Here is a 14,705-nt window from a genome sequence, read left to right on the forward strand (position 1 = left end):
ATTTTTTCAGTAAGTAGCTCAGAGGATAAATTACATGGAATGATTGAGGGCCCGAACAGCCAGAGTGCATTGGTAGGCCTGAGAGTGGACAGTTTGACAGCAGTGAAGCAATATGTGCACGAACCCTTGATCAAGGGAAGAACAATGACGGTCGTGAGGACTTTCAAAGCGAGAAACTTACACCGATGAGACCTGGGGCTTTCCAGTCGTTGTCTGTCGCAGCGGATAAGTAGAGGTTTCCTATCACCTATTCAGCCGTAGCTTGAAAGGCTCGCAAAAGAGGCTACATTGAGGCTAAGAACAGAGCAGAAAGCCTTTGAAAAGAGTAATTTGTAGTAAGAGGCCTACTAACAGCACTATGCATTAAGAGGAAACGACAGTTAGAGGTATCGTAAGGAATTTTAGTTAAATAGGTGTATCACTCTGACAATACAAGTTACCGCCGCAGTAGGTAACTGGTAGTCTCTTTGTGCGAAGAAGATATATATAAATGTTAGTCGAAAGCAGTAGAGACGGCGAATAAGTCCTTAGGTGAAACGGCGGCAGTGGTAGGAAGGCAGGTGATTGTCTGCAAAAAAATTAATTGCTGATCGATGGGAAAAACCATTCACCCGCCGTGTTAAGTCTGGCTAATTGTGGTATGAAATGCTTCAATTCCTTGTGATTTATTCATTCAGACGGTCTCTTTTTTTTCCTAGGTTTCAATGCCATGCCGGTATGCGAGCTAAGTTACATCTCCAGTATCATTATAGCGACGTTATTGCACATGTGCAGCATGCACAATGTGTACAGTTAGTGAAGCTTAAGCAACCTTTATTAATCATACATACTTACTCTAATAACGGTGTAGGTATTAACGCAATAATATTACATCAGGCAACATTCATTTTTTTCCAACATTCATTTCTTTGCAGATGACTGCGCAATATTTCGTGAAAATGACGACTATAAGGACACTCTTCTTTTCCAAAAGGACATTGATGAAATTTGTGAGTGGTGTACCACGTGGTAAATAGAACTAAACAAAATCAAATGTAAAGTACTACGTGTATCGAAGCATTTCTACCCACCCCACTTCTTGCCACCTTGATAACATCGAAATAGAGCAAGTGTCTTCATACCGCTATTTAAGCGTCCGCATAACGAGCGATATAACTTGGTATTTTCACATCAATTTCATATTTAACAACGCCAACCGTGCCCTCGGCTACCTTCTTCCGAACTTTTTCTCTGCTCCCACCTCACTGAAACTTCTCCTCTGTAAATATCTAGTCCGCAGTAAGTCGGAATATGCTGTGTCCACTTGGGACCTCTTCACGGAAAGCCTAATCAGCGCTTTGAACTTTATTCACAATAACTCGGCACGTTTCATCCTTCAGAACTCTAATCGCACCCTTAGCGCAATATCTATGAAGAATACATTACAGTAAACATCTCTTGCTAGACGCCGAAAGTACGCTCGTCTGTGTTAACTGCACAAAATAACGTACCATAACGCCAGACAGCCCACCCGATTTTATACCGCCTCCATCATATGCGCCATCACGAGTTGGATCATTCACAAAAAAAAAAAAACAGGTATTCCTTTCTTTAAAACAAAATGTGCAGCAGAGTCGTTTCTTCCACGAACAGCAAAGGACTGGAGCCACCTTCCCGGAACTACAGCCTACATCATCTATTGTCAGCGTTTTGTAGCGATAGCTACATTACGATAGCATTTCGAGCCTTCAGCGTGGCGGTGGAGGCGCCGCCACCCTGTGGCTGCGCCAAGTGATGAACCACGTGGTTCGTCACGTGGTTGGTACCGTGACCAGCGACGTGGTGCGGAGCAGCAGCTGCTGCCGGCGGCGCGGCGTGCCGGCAAAACCGAGCTGCAACAGCTGTGCGCATGCGCCGTGTCATGTGGGACGAAGATAAAGAAGGAACGCCCAGCGAAACGAAGCGGCGAAAGACTGACTTTGCAATTCAACTGATCAAGTTCCACTCGGCCAGCTGTAGCAGCCGCGTCACTCCAGGTTTAACCAGAGCTAATCCACCGCAAATTTTTGTTTTGTCTTAGCTACAATTGCATAATTAGAATTGAAATGCCCTGTACACAACCATTGTGTACAACTACTTTCCTCTTCAGTGCCCTCGGGCCTAGAGGGTAAAATAAATTAAATGAAATAAAATACTGAGAATTATGGGAACAGTATAAGCTGCCTTTAATTCGCACATATTGAAACAGCAAGTTGAGAAATTACGAGCCTCATGAATACCAACGCAAAGCACAAAACCGGCGCGGCGAGCAAATTAAAAAAAAAGAGAAATGATGTCGCCGGGACACGTGTGCACGGAGGGGTTCCCTGACCTGGCACGGTACGTGACTAGCAAGCCCCTTTAAAATTAATTCGCTACACGCCAACACTCGCGTCTTAGCACCCTATCATAACAGCGCACCTGCAACAGATGTTAGCACGGTGAACGCAGCAGGTGCCTACCATTGCTGTGCGACAGCTACAGCAGACTCGGGGCATAAGTCACGTTAGCAAAAAAAAAAAAATGAAACACTGCCGTTCTCAAGCTCGTAGCCACGCGATATAGAAGTAAAAAAAAATGCCGATTGTTGAAAGAAGGCCGCAAATAACATTGCAAAGCGACTTCGGCACTCCTAGGCAGGCCCATCCTTTGCCCAACTAGGCAAGGACGCTTTGCTTCGACAGCACTATCCGCGACCTGAGCGCCAAGGTGGCAAAAACAGCGGCGGGTCGGCTAATCCCCATTGACATGCCGAAGAATTTCGCAACTGAAGTATATCTAGAAACATTTGCATATGCAACTATATATGATGTTTACCACTACATTTTAGATGATTAAAACTACTACGGCATTTTCTCTCTACAGCCCGATTTTGTGGCACTGCTTTATTACTGAGAGGGTTCGCGTTTTCGGCTGTCTAGCCAGACGATTGTTCTACATAAGTGCTATGCCTGTACTTCTTTTTTTTTTCAGCGTAGATATACCGGTTTTCTGGTTTGATTTTGGTTTATGGGGCTGCGTTTTTATGGAGGAAAAACGCCAAGGCGCCCGTGTGCTGTGCGATGTCAGTGCACGTTAAAGATCCCCAGGTGGTCGAAATTATTCCGGAGCCCTCCACTACGGTACCTCTTTCTTCCTTTCTTCTTTCACTCCTTCCTTTATCCCTTCCCTTACGGCGCGGTTCAGGTGTCCAACGATATATGAGACAGATGCTGCGCCATTTCCTTTCCCCCAAAAACCAATTATAATTATAATTATATATATTAACGTCCCTAAGAGACTTGGTCTATGAGAGACGCCGTAGTGAAGGGCTCCGAAAATTTCGGAGCCCGGGCTTGCAGGACTCAGCGGACAAAAACGAAGCACAAAAACAAGGACTACAGAACGGAGCGGTAATGCATGGGGCATGGAAGCAAACCGACTAGCCCAACGACAAGTACTGCTCAGGCGTACACCGGTTTTCTGCTTTTACCGAAGGGGTACTGTATCCTTTAGACCTTAAATACTGTCTTTAAACCAAGCAAAAGTTTTCCTTGCGGTACAGCAAGATCAGCAGCGTTTGTTTGGGGCCTAGTTGCCTCATGATTCAAAAACGAGATTTTGTAGCTCAACACTACGTCTCCCTGTGTGTTCATGTGTTGAAGTGTTGCGCTACAAAATCGCATTAAAAAAAACGCGAAAATAGTGAAATGGAGGCTCCCTCTGCCTGTTTCAGTGCGTATAGGTCTCAAGCACTGTTTCAAAGCGCGCGCAGAAAAAGTGCGAGAATATTTCGCAATTACTTAGTTGTAGACATCATTTTTGCGCCGATTGTGTTTCCCGCTTCAGGGGGCCATGATGAAGGAAGGAATAGCCATCACTGGGTCACCGGCCCGCTTCGCACAAGCAGATGATCTGGGCGTGTTCAAGAAGAACCTCTATGCTGGTGTGGACTTTGTGACCAGCGACGGGACGCGCTGGCCTCGAGGTATGAGCAGCACGCGGAAAGCAGCGCGCACATGATTACTTTCTGATTAGATTCGCACTCCTGTTAAAGTATATAGTAAATAATTTTAATATTTTAGATTTTCTTAGCTCGTTCCTCAGTTTCGCGCCGTCGTCGGCGACCGAAGCCTTTTGGCAGCGCGCTGGTAAGGATGTTTCACGGCGTGTTTATCTTGCGACGGGTCCAACGGCGGCGGTGGCTCGAAACTTGGCAGACTGCCAAGTTGCCAGACTGCCAAGACGCTGTGCGCCCTGGACGGGAGCGCCGGCAGCGGTTGCACGTTCGGCGCGCTGGTGGCCGGCCGCGGCAGTATATCTTTACAAAGCCGGCGAGCGCTCGAATGTCGTTGGGGAGGGAATGGCAGTTTAAACCAGAGCGCCACAAGACTTGAATTTCAAGGCATGATCCTAACTGCAGACTTTATTGCCAAACGGTGGGAAAGACAGAGCGACAGAGTGTTTGTTGCGATACCGAGGTCCACTCGGCGTACGTAACAAGTCGGCCAGTGGAAGAAACTGAGTTTCGCGCGGAACGGCTCAAACAAAACATGGGGTATAGGCAACGAGGAGTGGCCTCAGAGATGGGCGTGAGAAGCAGGAGGAGCGGCCCAGTGCTGCCAGAAAAAGGGCACGTGAGGGGCGGTGGGATTTCATTTTTGGTTTGGCAGCGAGTACCAATGGAAGTGAGTAGCGCAGACTATTGGGTCAATTGTTGAATGATCATTGTAAGCAAAACTTAGAGCGAAACAGACAGGACTTTGGAGAGAAAAAGGGCAGACAACCATTAGCTTAGAAGGAAATCTAGAATAGATAGACTCTAGATTAGAAGCAAATCGAAATCGATCGCTGGATTTAAAAAGCGTTGGCGCAGGGGTATACCGTCACACAACTCGTGTAAAAATTAGCAAAGTCTACGTTACTGTGAATATACCATATCAGCAGCGTAAAAAACCAAACACATACCACATTAGACATCGTAGGGGAGCATAAAAATATAACCAAATAAAAATAAACACTAACCACAGCAATAAGGAACAACGATAGTTATCCGGCAATAAGAAATTTTGACCCTTTCTTTAGAAGGGCAATTGATGTCTTACTCTGTGAAACAATGAAACACCTAGTCTGCGTTTATGTCCATAATCATGATGCTATCACGGTAAATGCAACGGCAACATCTTCTTTTCAGGGCAGGCAGCTTTAGCTGTCGAAAAGTGACCCGCACCTGTGTGCACCATCGGATGGGGGGGCAGGAACCACACAAAGTAGACATTCTGCCAGAAATGTGAACTTAAAGCGTTTGTAGCTCCTGCCCTGTGCTCAGCGGCAATTGTCTCTAGGTCCTTTTATCCGCTATTAAATATGTTACTTCTGCTCGTGCAAGAATGGTTTAATATTCTCCAAGTGCAGCTTAAGCGGAGAACTGGCTTCCCTTGTCTCTTAATCTTGACAATCCTTTCTGTACAACTTTTTGAGCGCTGGTTGTGAAAGTTTTGGAAAATGCTTTCATTTAATCGAGAGTTTTATACATTTTTGATAACTTTTTTTTCCCCCATTGATTCAACCTGTGCTCTTTAAGTGAGAAACCATCACTTCACGAAGTCAAACCGGCTTACAGAGTTTGTGTGAAATTTGGCCTAAAGGGTGACCGAGGCCAAACCATGAATAAACAAATAAAACAAATATTGCCGCGAATGAGGTTCGAATCCGCGGTAGCGCGAACTGATAGCTTTGCTGGCCACTAGAAAAGAGCACTGTGCTATCACCACTTATTTTTTTTAACATGGTATCCGCAGCCGATCACGCCACGCGTTAAACTCCAACAAACTCTTGCGCTGTGGATTCCACGCCGTGGTCTTCATCAACTAATACTACTATCGAACTAATATACACACTCTCTCGCTGTGCATCGCATATCATTTTCTTTAGGAACTAATACCACTATCCATCTAATATCGTCGCCAGACGTGCTGACGACCAGGCAAAGGAAAACCATGAGCCAACCAGGCTGAACACATGCTTTCGCACGACGGCCACACGGTTTAAGTACGTTAAAACCGTACCAGTTCTTTTTTCTTCCTTGAGACAGTCAACCGGCAATAGCAGAAAATGCTACATTATGCAAGCTTTTTTAAAGAAAATGCATTAGGTCTCATAATATATTGCATTGCGGAAAAAGGAATGTCTTGTTTTGCGTTTTCTCCGAGGCAGATTTATCAACGGTTCATGAGTACACCTGTAATGTTTTATCTTCTCACTGTCCATAGCTCGGTGAAACTGAAGAGGGATAATTCTCCTGACTTTCTTCCGGGAAAGTGCGTGTGACACCAGTTCAGTACAACACACATGAACACAGGATTGCAGTGGGTAGCTTTCAAGCGTCGCCTGCAAATGCTGCCTTTAGAGCTTTTCCATATCATTTTCGATTCGAATGTTTGCATTATGAAGAAAAAAATTCTCGGGCGATCGATGAAATTGAAGTGGAGGCGAATGTGCTAGCATCTGGGCTCCGATTTCCTGAGCACACTGACTCGCGGCGGCCACTTTACGCAGTAAATCAAAATAGCGCGTGCGACCCGCCAAATTGGTGCCACAGTGCGAGAGGCTAGCAGCTGAACACGCGGGGAGAAATGATGCTTGGCATGCTCTCTCATTCTTTGATCAAGCGTGTCATCAAGTGTCACCAAGCGTAGGCCTAAGAACCGCCTAAGAACTCAAGCTTTGTCTCCCGCGTCCAAACGGCCGCGTGCTCTTGTGTTAGTAAGCACTGGCACTAAACCGGCCATGCTTTCGAACTTGGGCTGGTACGTGCAAGTGCCCGCATGCTCTTGAATTCGAGCTGTATCGCGGTCGGATAAAAGTTCGTTATTTGTAAGCCATACCACGAGAGACTGTCAGTCTAAAAAGCTAGGAGAAAATCTGCGCCGATTGGTCCGAAGCAGCTGGAGGTGAATCCCATCTTTTCGCGTCGACGCGATCGTTCGAGGTCATAAGTATTTTCTCCTTTCTCGAAGGATGTACTACACCGACTGACGAGGGCCAAGTCTTCATTTGCCTGGCCGCTGTAATGCTACAGAAGTAAAATACCTACTGTTATTGCATTGCACATTGCAGAGCATGTAATGCATGCTCAAACTGCTACATTTAGGTTTTGTCTGGAGAACTATTTCTTGTTGGGATGCATTGCCCTGTGATGATGGTTGTATATTGTGGAACGATGAGATATCTTCAACACCAAACAAAAACAAATGTGAGACTATTTTACTAATACATTGTCGTGTTTTCTGGATGAAGCATTTATTTTGCCTGTTTTTCGACATGGAAAAAGTCATGGACATTATAATGAGTGCGTAATCGGTTTTACACTGACACCGATTACGTTGATATCAAGAGGATTTGTGGGCAGGTGACATATGAAGTAATTAGCCGCGCTACTAAACAATACTGGTAGAAGTCGGTTTTAAGAATGTTTTGCTTCGTTTACCATAAAAATGTCTCAAACACGCTTAATATAATGGCAGAGGACATATATTAAAATTCCAGCAGTAGATTCAGGCAAATGGAGGGTAGATTTTTACTCCGCGATGACCTTAATTAAGCTTCTTGGAACTGCAGTCATTTGTTCCAGCCTATGCCAGCAATAGTTGAGGCGTAGATGTTTTAAAAAGACGTAAAGTCTCAAAATTTCATCAGGCCAGCCATTATGAACTTGCTGACATAAGCCATGGTATGACGTAGGCACTGACGAACAAAACTCAATTCGCATTGGGTTGCAGAAAGGTGGGGACAATAAGTCATCATGGAGGCCACGCCATGGTTTTTTGAACCCAGCAGTTACAAAACAACGAATCGAAATCTGGCCGAAACCACTGGTAAATTTCTCGAGGTCAGCAGGTTGCAGCGCCGCTTTTAAGGAAAACAATGAGCTCTTCACAGCTCTAAAACTCTTCGGAACAGCTTCAGGCAGTACATCTGAATGATGCAAGTAGTCTGACAAACACTAGCTTACCTATTACAGGGCGGTTATAGCGGTTTCTGCTAGTGGTATGATCAAAATTGCTGAAGCCTTTCGATCGGCTCGTTTCGCCTTTGAGTGCGACTAATCGGGTCTTTGTACGTATATCTGCAAGTCTGCCTACCTTGTGGGGTTCAGAATGGTTTGGATACGTTTAGCGACGAAGGCACGCTTATAGACGTCCATGATGTGATATGCCTCTCACGTTCCCTTGCCGCACAGCGACGAGCGAGCACTACAAAGCAAGTACGTGCGCAGTCGTCACAGCGCAAGACGATATATGACGCGCTGTGGTGGTTCAGAGGACAGGTGTCGAGCTACTGAACCAAAGGACGCGGAGCAACCGTGCATTGGGAGAAAAAGAAGGCGAGATGCCAAACTCGACGAAGAAAAATAGAAAGATGGAGTGGAAGGAACGGGCGTCCATTACCCATGCATGTGCTGCAAAGTTTCAAATAATTGCGGACACATGCCTTAATGACCGGACTCAGGCCTTGAAGCATTCAAGGTTTACGATCGATGTGGCCAGCATCTCAGACGTTTGCTCTCCGTCTTAAGGAGATAGTGGAGGCGGTGGGGTGGCATGCAGTGAAGAACGTAAAAATCTTGTTTGCCTTCCAGGTTCGACAGACAAGTCTCAGGCACTGCGGTTGAAGATCGTGCGGAACCTATTTCCCGAACGCGTCTTGATCGAGATGAACGGACGCGATGGAGCCACGCCTCTGTTCATGGTGCACTCAATACACGGTCATGTCAACGATCTCTCTGAGGTCGCGGTGCACCTCCCTGTTCGCGCAGTCGGAGTACAGAGAACCACCGACATCCCTGTACACTCCATACAAGAGATGGCCGCCATATACCTTCAGGTGCGTACATGAGGGCTGACAGGCGCTGGCAGTTTTACAGTGATGAAGTTCTCGTCGTTTTCGGCCGGTATTCTTTGTTGGCGGTACGCGTCGTAAGTGCATATATTATCGGTCGCGTGGCAGCCAGCTAGATTCTCATGCACGTTGACCGGCACCTTCGAGCTGGTTGCTCAAGACAATACCACGTCCATAGACCACGTCCAGTTTTTCTTGGAATCGATTGAATTCCGTGGCCTGGACATCAACAGCTAACAGCATCTTTCGCACTGGAGTTACTAAGCGGTGATATTTTCACTTGTACCTGTGAGAAAACTTTACTGTGCGGTGGGAGGCTTGGCGAACATTCCGATATTGACGGCACATCGTTCCTAGCTGCTGCAAAATAAGACTTGTAAGACGGTTCCTGTGCTCGAACCAACTTGTTTTTCGGTCACAGAAAATCGATGGGGTGTATCAAACATTTAATATTGCTGCAGAAGCTTTCGGTGTTCAGTGCCAATTTCCCAGTGGTGGCAGTGACGTGAAATGAAAGCTTTTGCGCAGATTTTCAGAGCTTGCAGGAGGGTGAGGACACTTTAGGCGTGCCACTTTTGACTGGCAAAGGGGGTGGTGCTGCGCATTCATGTCGGTGAGGATTTGGGCCCATGACCGTGCGAAAAACCTCAGAGATTTTTCTTTCGGTTGTTTGTTTTTGGTTTAGCGCAATTAAAATTGTTTACAGAAACTGTAATTTCTGCTCGGGCATTAATTTAGATTAAATAGAGGCGAGACACCCTTATGCGCTGCCTAAGAAACCACCAGCTCCCGCAACAGAGCGAGACCGCTTACGCCATCTGGTGAGAAAGGGGAACTTGAGAGGCACCCCGAGGTACTGAGATCGAGAGGCGGAGAACACATGAGGAAAAAGTCCACGAGGGATTGCGCTGCATGAGGGCGGGAATCATCCTAGAAGATTTCTGCTCCTCTCCCTCATTTTGCAGTGCACCCGTCCCTTCTATCCCCTGGCTGCCTCCGAGGGTAAGTCGTGTCACCAGTCTGGGGAGATTCTGAGTAAAGCTCTATTTTGTTCGCTATCCCCTGGTTCTGGTCACGTTATTATTCGTGAGCCCCGACTGCATGGTTGGGGCCGAACCGCGGTTTCATTTATCCCTCCAAGCCCGGGCTGAGCGGCAGGATGAAGCACAAGATTTTGATATTGTAAGGTATATGGGGTTAAAGGTCCTCAAGTTGCATATCGGCTAGGAGCGACGCTCTAGCAGGAAGGCTGCAGACCAATTTCGACCCAAAGTTTTGGCTCTCAAATTGACATAGAATTTAAAAAAACTAACAGTGCTGTTTTGGGCATTATCTTTAAATTCTCTCTTGCACAGAAACTCACACAAGTGCAGCCTACAGGCCCGTATCACCTTGCGGGATACTCCTTCGGAGCCACGCTGGCGTTCGAGATGGCCGTGCAGCTCCAGAACTCCGGTGCGTCCGTGGATAGCCTCACATTGCTTGATGGCTCTCCCCTCTACGTTGCTGCTCGGTGGCAGGAATTCCAGTCCCGCTACGAGGGACGGCAGAGCGATTTCGAGTCATTCTTGATCAGGGCCTTCCTGATGCAACAGGCAGACGTCGATGTCTCCGAGGTAAATTCAAGAGCGCGCAGGCTACACACGTTGACTGAGCGGTGGTCAGTTGGTGCGATCTAGAGATTATAGCGTCCATTTTCCTCTTCCGTCTGCTCCTTTGTTTTGTCAGAAAATATAAATCACTATATGCAGCTTGGGCAAGCACGAAGCCGTGCCAGTATTTCCGAAGCAGGAAGAAGGGTATAGACTTTAAAAAAGTGAGCGTAAGTATCCAGCAGTTTGTTCGGAAAGAGTGCCTTGAAACTCGAGGTGGAGGAATTCATATCAGGCTCGGATACTGTCAGTATAACAGTTGTGCGAAAATTGCTACGTTCACCTGGCCACTCGGGAGAATAGTTTACAGGTTGGCCTAAGTCATCATGTGCTATGTTTTCTTGTCAGTAATGAAGGTTTGCTTAGATGCAGGCAGTGCCAACTTAATGAAAAGGGGACTTTACGAGTTTTGAGAACACATCTTCGCACCGAGTGGCGGCTAAATATTGTTCTGTCGCTGGGCAGTCGACGACCACAAAGACGCTGCACCTAGTGCTTGAGTGACCTGGTTTCTGGTGCGTCTTCTGTGCGCGGCCTATCGTTCCTGCTGCTGAACTAACCTCGTAATAATATTTAGGATGTTTTTGCATTTCTCGCGATTTCACAATTTGAGCAATGGAGCAAAACAGCGTACAGCGCGTTCCCACAAGAACTCGCGCGGCCCCTGAAGCAATCAACACCATTTTTGCGCAGTTTCGGAGCCATCTGAAGCAATGCCCAGACTGGGATGCCAAGAAACAGGCAGCCACTGCCATTTTATTGAAGGCCATTCCGGATTTGAGGACGAGACCCCAGGACGTGGACACGGCGGTGCAAGTCTTCCGCGACCTTTTCATGGTGGGGTCGAAATATCGGCCGCACCTCAACTTCTGCGGCGACGTCATGCTTGTCAAATCCTCCAAGCCAGAAACTATGCCGAAGAAGCTACCACCAGACTACGGCCTTTCAGAAGTGAGAACAAAGAAATTCTTTCAATACGGCAGTCTTGTTTCAAAGCTTGGCTGTTCAAAAATTCTCGAAGAGCTCAAAAACGTCAGAAGGTTGCACTGCATGGCAAGCTACGGGCTACAGCTGTGATTAGGGTACACTATTTGAAAACGTCCGTTTAGCCTCATTGCATGTCTCGTACACTACAATGACACTGACATTTTCTGCCATTATTTATGGAAAAAGGAAGCCATGCATGGCAGCAACTCGACTTTGAATATGTGGTGCGTTGAAAATTGGTCGTACGTTAATCCAATATGAATATTTATAGAGTTTTCAAAGCGAATGTCGCTTTCAGATTTTAGAGAACATGGTGCCGCTTATCCTTGTTCCTGTTTTTTTAAACCTTCTTTTTCAATCCGTGGAGCGCATTGCGCGCCCATTCCAACATGCGTACTGTGATTGAGAAGGAGGATGTGCGGAAATAAAAGTTCTACTCTCGTGTTTCTAACATTTTTTGCAGTTTGTGCATGGAAGAGTGGAGGTGAAAGTGGTAGATGGCTTCCACGAAGATTTCGTCTCAGGACAAGGTGCTCAGCAGTGCGCAGCCATCATTGCTCGTCATGTCCTGCAGCGAAGAGTTGAGGACTGTGGAGGCAAACATAGAGAAGGGGACGCCCAAACCAATAACTGCAGTGATTAATGACTGGATGATTCCTACCCAGCCCTCTATTCCTTATTGTGGACCAGCGCAAAACGGACAACGGAGCTAGGAAGGAGAAGACGACACGGGCGCTGTCTAGCAACTGAATTTCATCGGGAAAACACGTGACATGTATACGGTGAAAAACGCACGAAACCAAAGAACAAACAAAAAACAAAAACACACAGGAGATTACAGTAAGGATGGAAGGCTCTTATCGAGGAAGAGTATCTCCGTTCTCTGTAAGGCTATCTCAGTTTCCTGTATTTCTTTCGCCGACAGCGGGGAATGAACTATTTTCTAGAATCAGGTGCTGATGCGCATGCCGGTTTTCTGCAATTGTGTTTACACAGTAAACCGCGCGTATGGATTAGCAAGAAAGCCAATGAATCATTCTGTTTCATGGCCTTTGGAAGAGTTTTGATGATGTCTTATGGACCGCTATATTGTAGACCACGGAGTGGCGAGAAGTTGCGTGTTTCTCTAACCTGCTGAACGTAACCTGCTCTGATGCGCACTGTGGAAGCCATGCGCAACAACGTCATAGCGCTAGTCACGTTACCTGGGACCCAGCTAAAGTTAACGTGCACGCTTTCCGCACCTAGAAGGCATTGGCCTTCTAAGTGCAGTGTGTGCCAGCGTCAGTTGTGCAGTGAAGCAACTAGAGGACGAGGAGGAAACAACTTTATTTAGTCGCCTGCACAACGACACTATGCACATCCTATCGGATTGCACCAAGTTCCCCGACCAGGCTTCGACAAGTACAACGATTCCGCCGCGACTCGCGGCTGCGGCGGAATGCTATGACGACGAAATTTAAACCTGGGCCGTCCAGCAGGTCTCGGAGACTCTTGAAAGACAAAGGCCGAGCGAAACTGACAGCTGTGCAGCAGCTAGCAAAATATTTACCAGGAAATAGCTGTAAACAGCCTTGACAGTCTTGACAGCCAAGCTAATTTGCTTCAGCGTAGCGGCATTCAGCTGTGCTAATAGTCTCTCGTGAAATGGAAAATGTCTCGCAGCTGATAGTATATACTGCTTATATAAGACTTGAGCTATTGTTGATGGTAAAGTGATGCCTACGACTCCAAATAAGGTTTCATCATTTCGAAATCCAACATAGCAAACCAGAAGAAGCTGTAAACGCTCTTTTCCGGGAACTTCATTTGACATGGCTCTGCGGAACGCGTGACTGTAGAAATTACGCCGAGTTTCTGTGCAGCATTTTCTAAGCGGAAAACGTGGCTGGTAATTTTGTATAAACAAGATTTATACTCTGAGGGCAGACCAGTAATCAATTCCTGGTTTGTAAGAAATAAGAAAGCTTCGGAACTGCCTGGTATGGCTTCAATTTGAAAAGGCCAATTTCAACGAGAACCAGAATCACATTATGTCCAGTGATGGGATCAGCCATAAATTTACATACTAACTCACGAGAGGGGAGTACTAAAACGCATAGCTTTGACCTGGGTGAGTGTGCGAACAGCACTGAATGCTCTAAAGAAACGAACGGCCGACCTATTCCTTCAGCATCGACCACTGCTACGTTTTCTGTACGTTTTTATTACCCACGACTAACTTTGTGCTAAAGATTCTTTGGGGCACTGTGGTTCCTCCGAGCGCATAAAATTAAAGCCTTTCGATAAAATGACACCGTAGCCACGTCAATGAAATGAGCTTTCCATGCTTTAGGAAATAGTGAGGCGACTGTTAGGCGGTTAAAACAATACACGTTCATCAGACGCCATGACTTCGTGTTCGGAAGAAAATCCCAGCATAGTAGTCGGCCTTCAGCGCCGATGTAGTACATACAAGGGCAGAGTACGTAAGTGTCTGCCACAGGAGCAAAACGCAGCACATAGAAATTCCACTCGAGGTGCCACAAATACGTACGTTGTTGCATTGCAAACTACACATACCTTTCACTGTCCTTTTCGCTTTCAATACTGGGGCATTGCACACGAAACGTTCCAAGCGCCATAAGCGACCCGTGCCGATTCTTAAAAAAAAAAAAAAAAACTGGATCAGTTGGTGTTTGTGTGAATAGGGTTGAGGAGCAGTATTTTTTCGAAGAAATTTTGTTTTGCTTATCGAGTCGCTCTTCGAGGATTCCACGAATAGGCAAATTTTTTTGGATGTTAACATTTTGAAATCAAGCGTGAAACAGAGTTACATTGAAAAATATTGTTTTAGAATATTTCACAAGTGTCACTACTTTATGTGACTTTGTTAATGAAACCACGCAATAATTTGCCACCCTTTCTTGGTTCAGTAAAATAATAAGAAACGGCGTTTTCAGAAAATTTTTATATAAAAGTTGCATTGCTTCAGCCACAATTTTTATTTTTCAGCTTTCACTTGCTCCTGTAGTTTAAGCTAAAACAGACTTAAAACGGTTAAAAGCTGTACTTTTTAAGAAAATAACTTTCGAAATTTTGCAAAAGTGACTTTTCTCAGACATTGAGACCAAAATATCAATCAAGGTCCTTTATATCAAATATGCTTGAGATTGCTCATTATACATA

At 46.0% G+C, this 14,705-nt stretch overlaps 1 protein-coding gene across 1 annotated transcript in view; it reads left to right on the top strand.

The window, feature by feature from the left end:
- LOC144100046 (fatty acid synthase-like) overlaps window positions 1–12,322 on the top strand; it is a 64,563-nt gene extending 52,241 nt beyond the window's left edge. Inside the window, 4 exon segments of the mRNA XM_077633094.1 lie at window positions 8,607–8,883; window positions 10,254–10,514; window positions 11,244–11,501; window positions 12,001–12,322. Of these exon segments, the coding sequence (XP_077489220.1) occupies window positions 8,607–8,883; window positions 10,254–10,514; window positions 11,244–11,501; window positions 12,001–12,180 (976 nt within the window). The 3' untranslated portion in view covers window positions 12,181–12,322.
- The last annotated feature ends 2,383 nt before the right edge of the window (window positions 12,323–14,705 follow it).

Source organism: Amblyomma americanum, chromosome 8 (assembly GCF_052857255.1).
Source record: "Amblyomma americanum isolate KBUSLIRL-KWMA chromosome 8, ASM5285725v1, whole genome shotgun sequence".
NCBI classification, from domain to species: domain Eukaryota; kingdom Metazoa; phylum Arthropoda; class Arachnida; order Ixodida; family Ixodidae; genus Amblyomma; species Amblyomma americanum.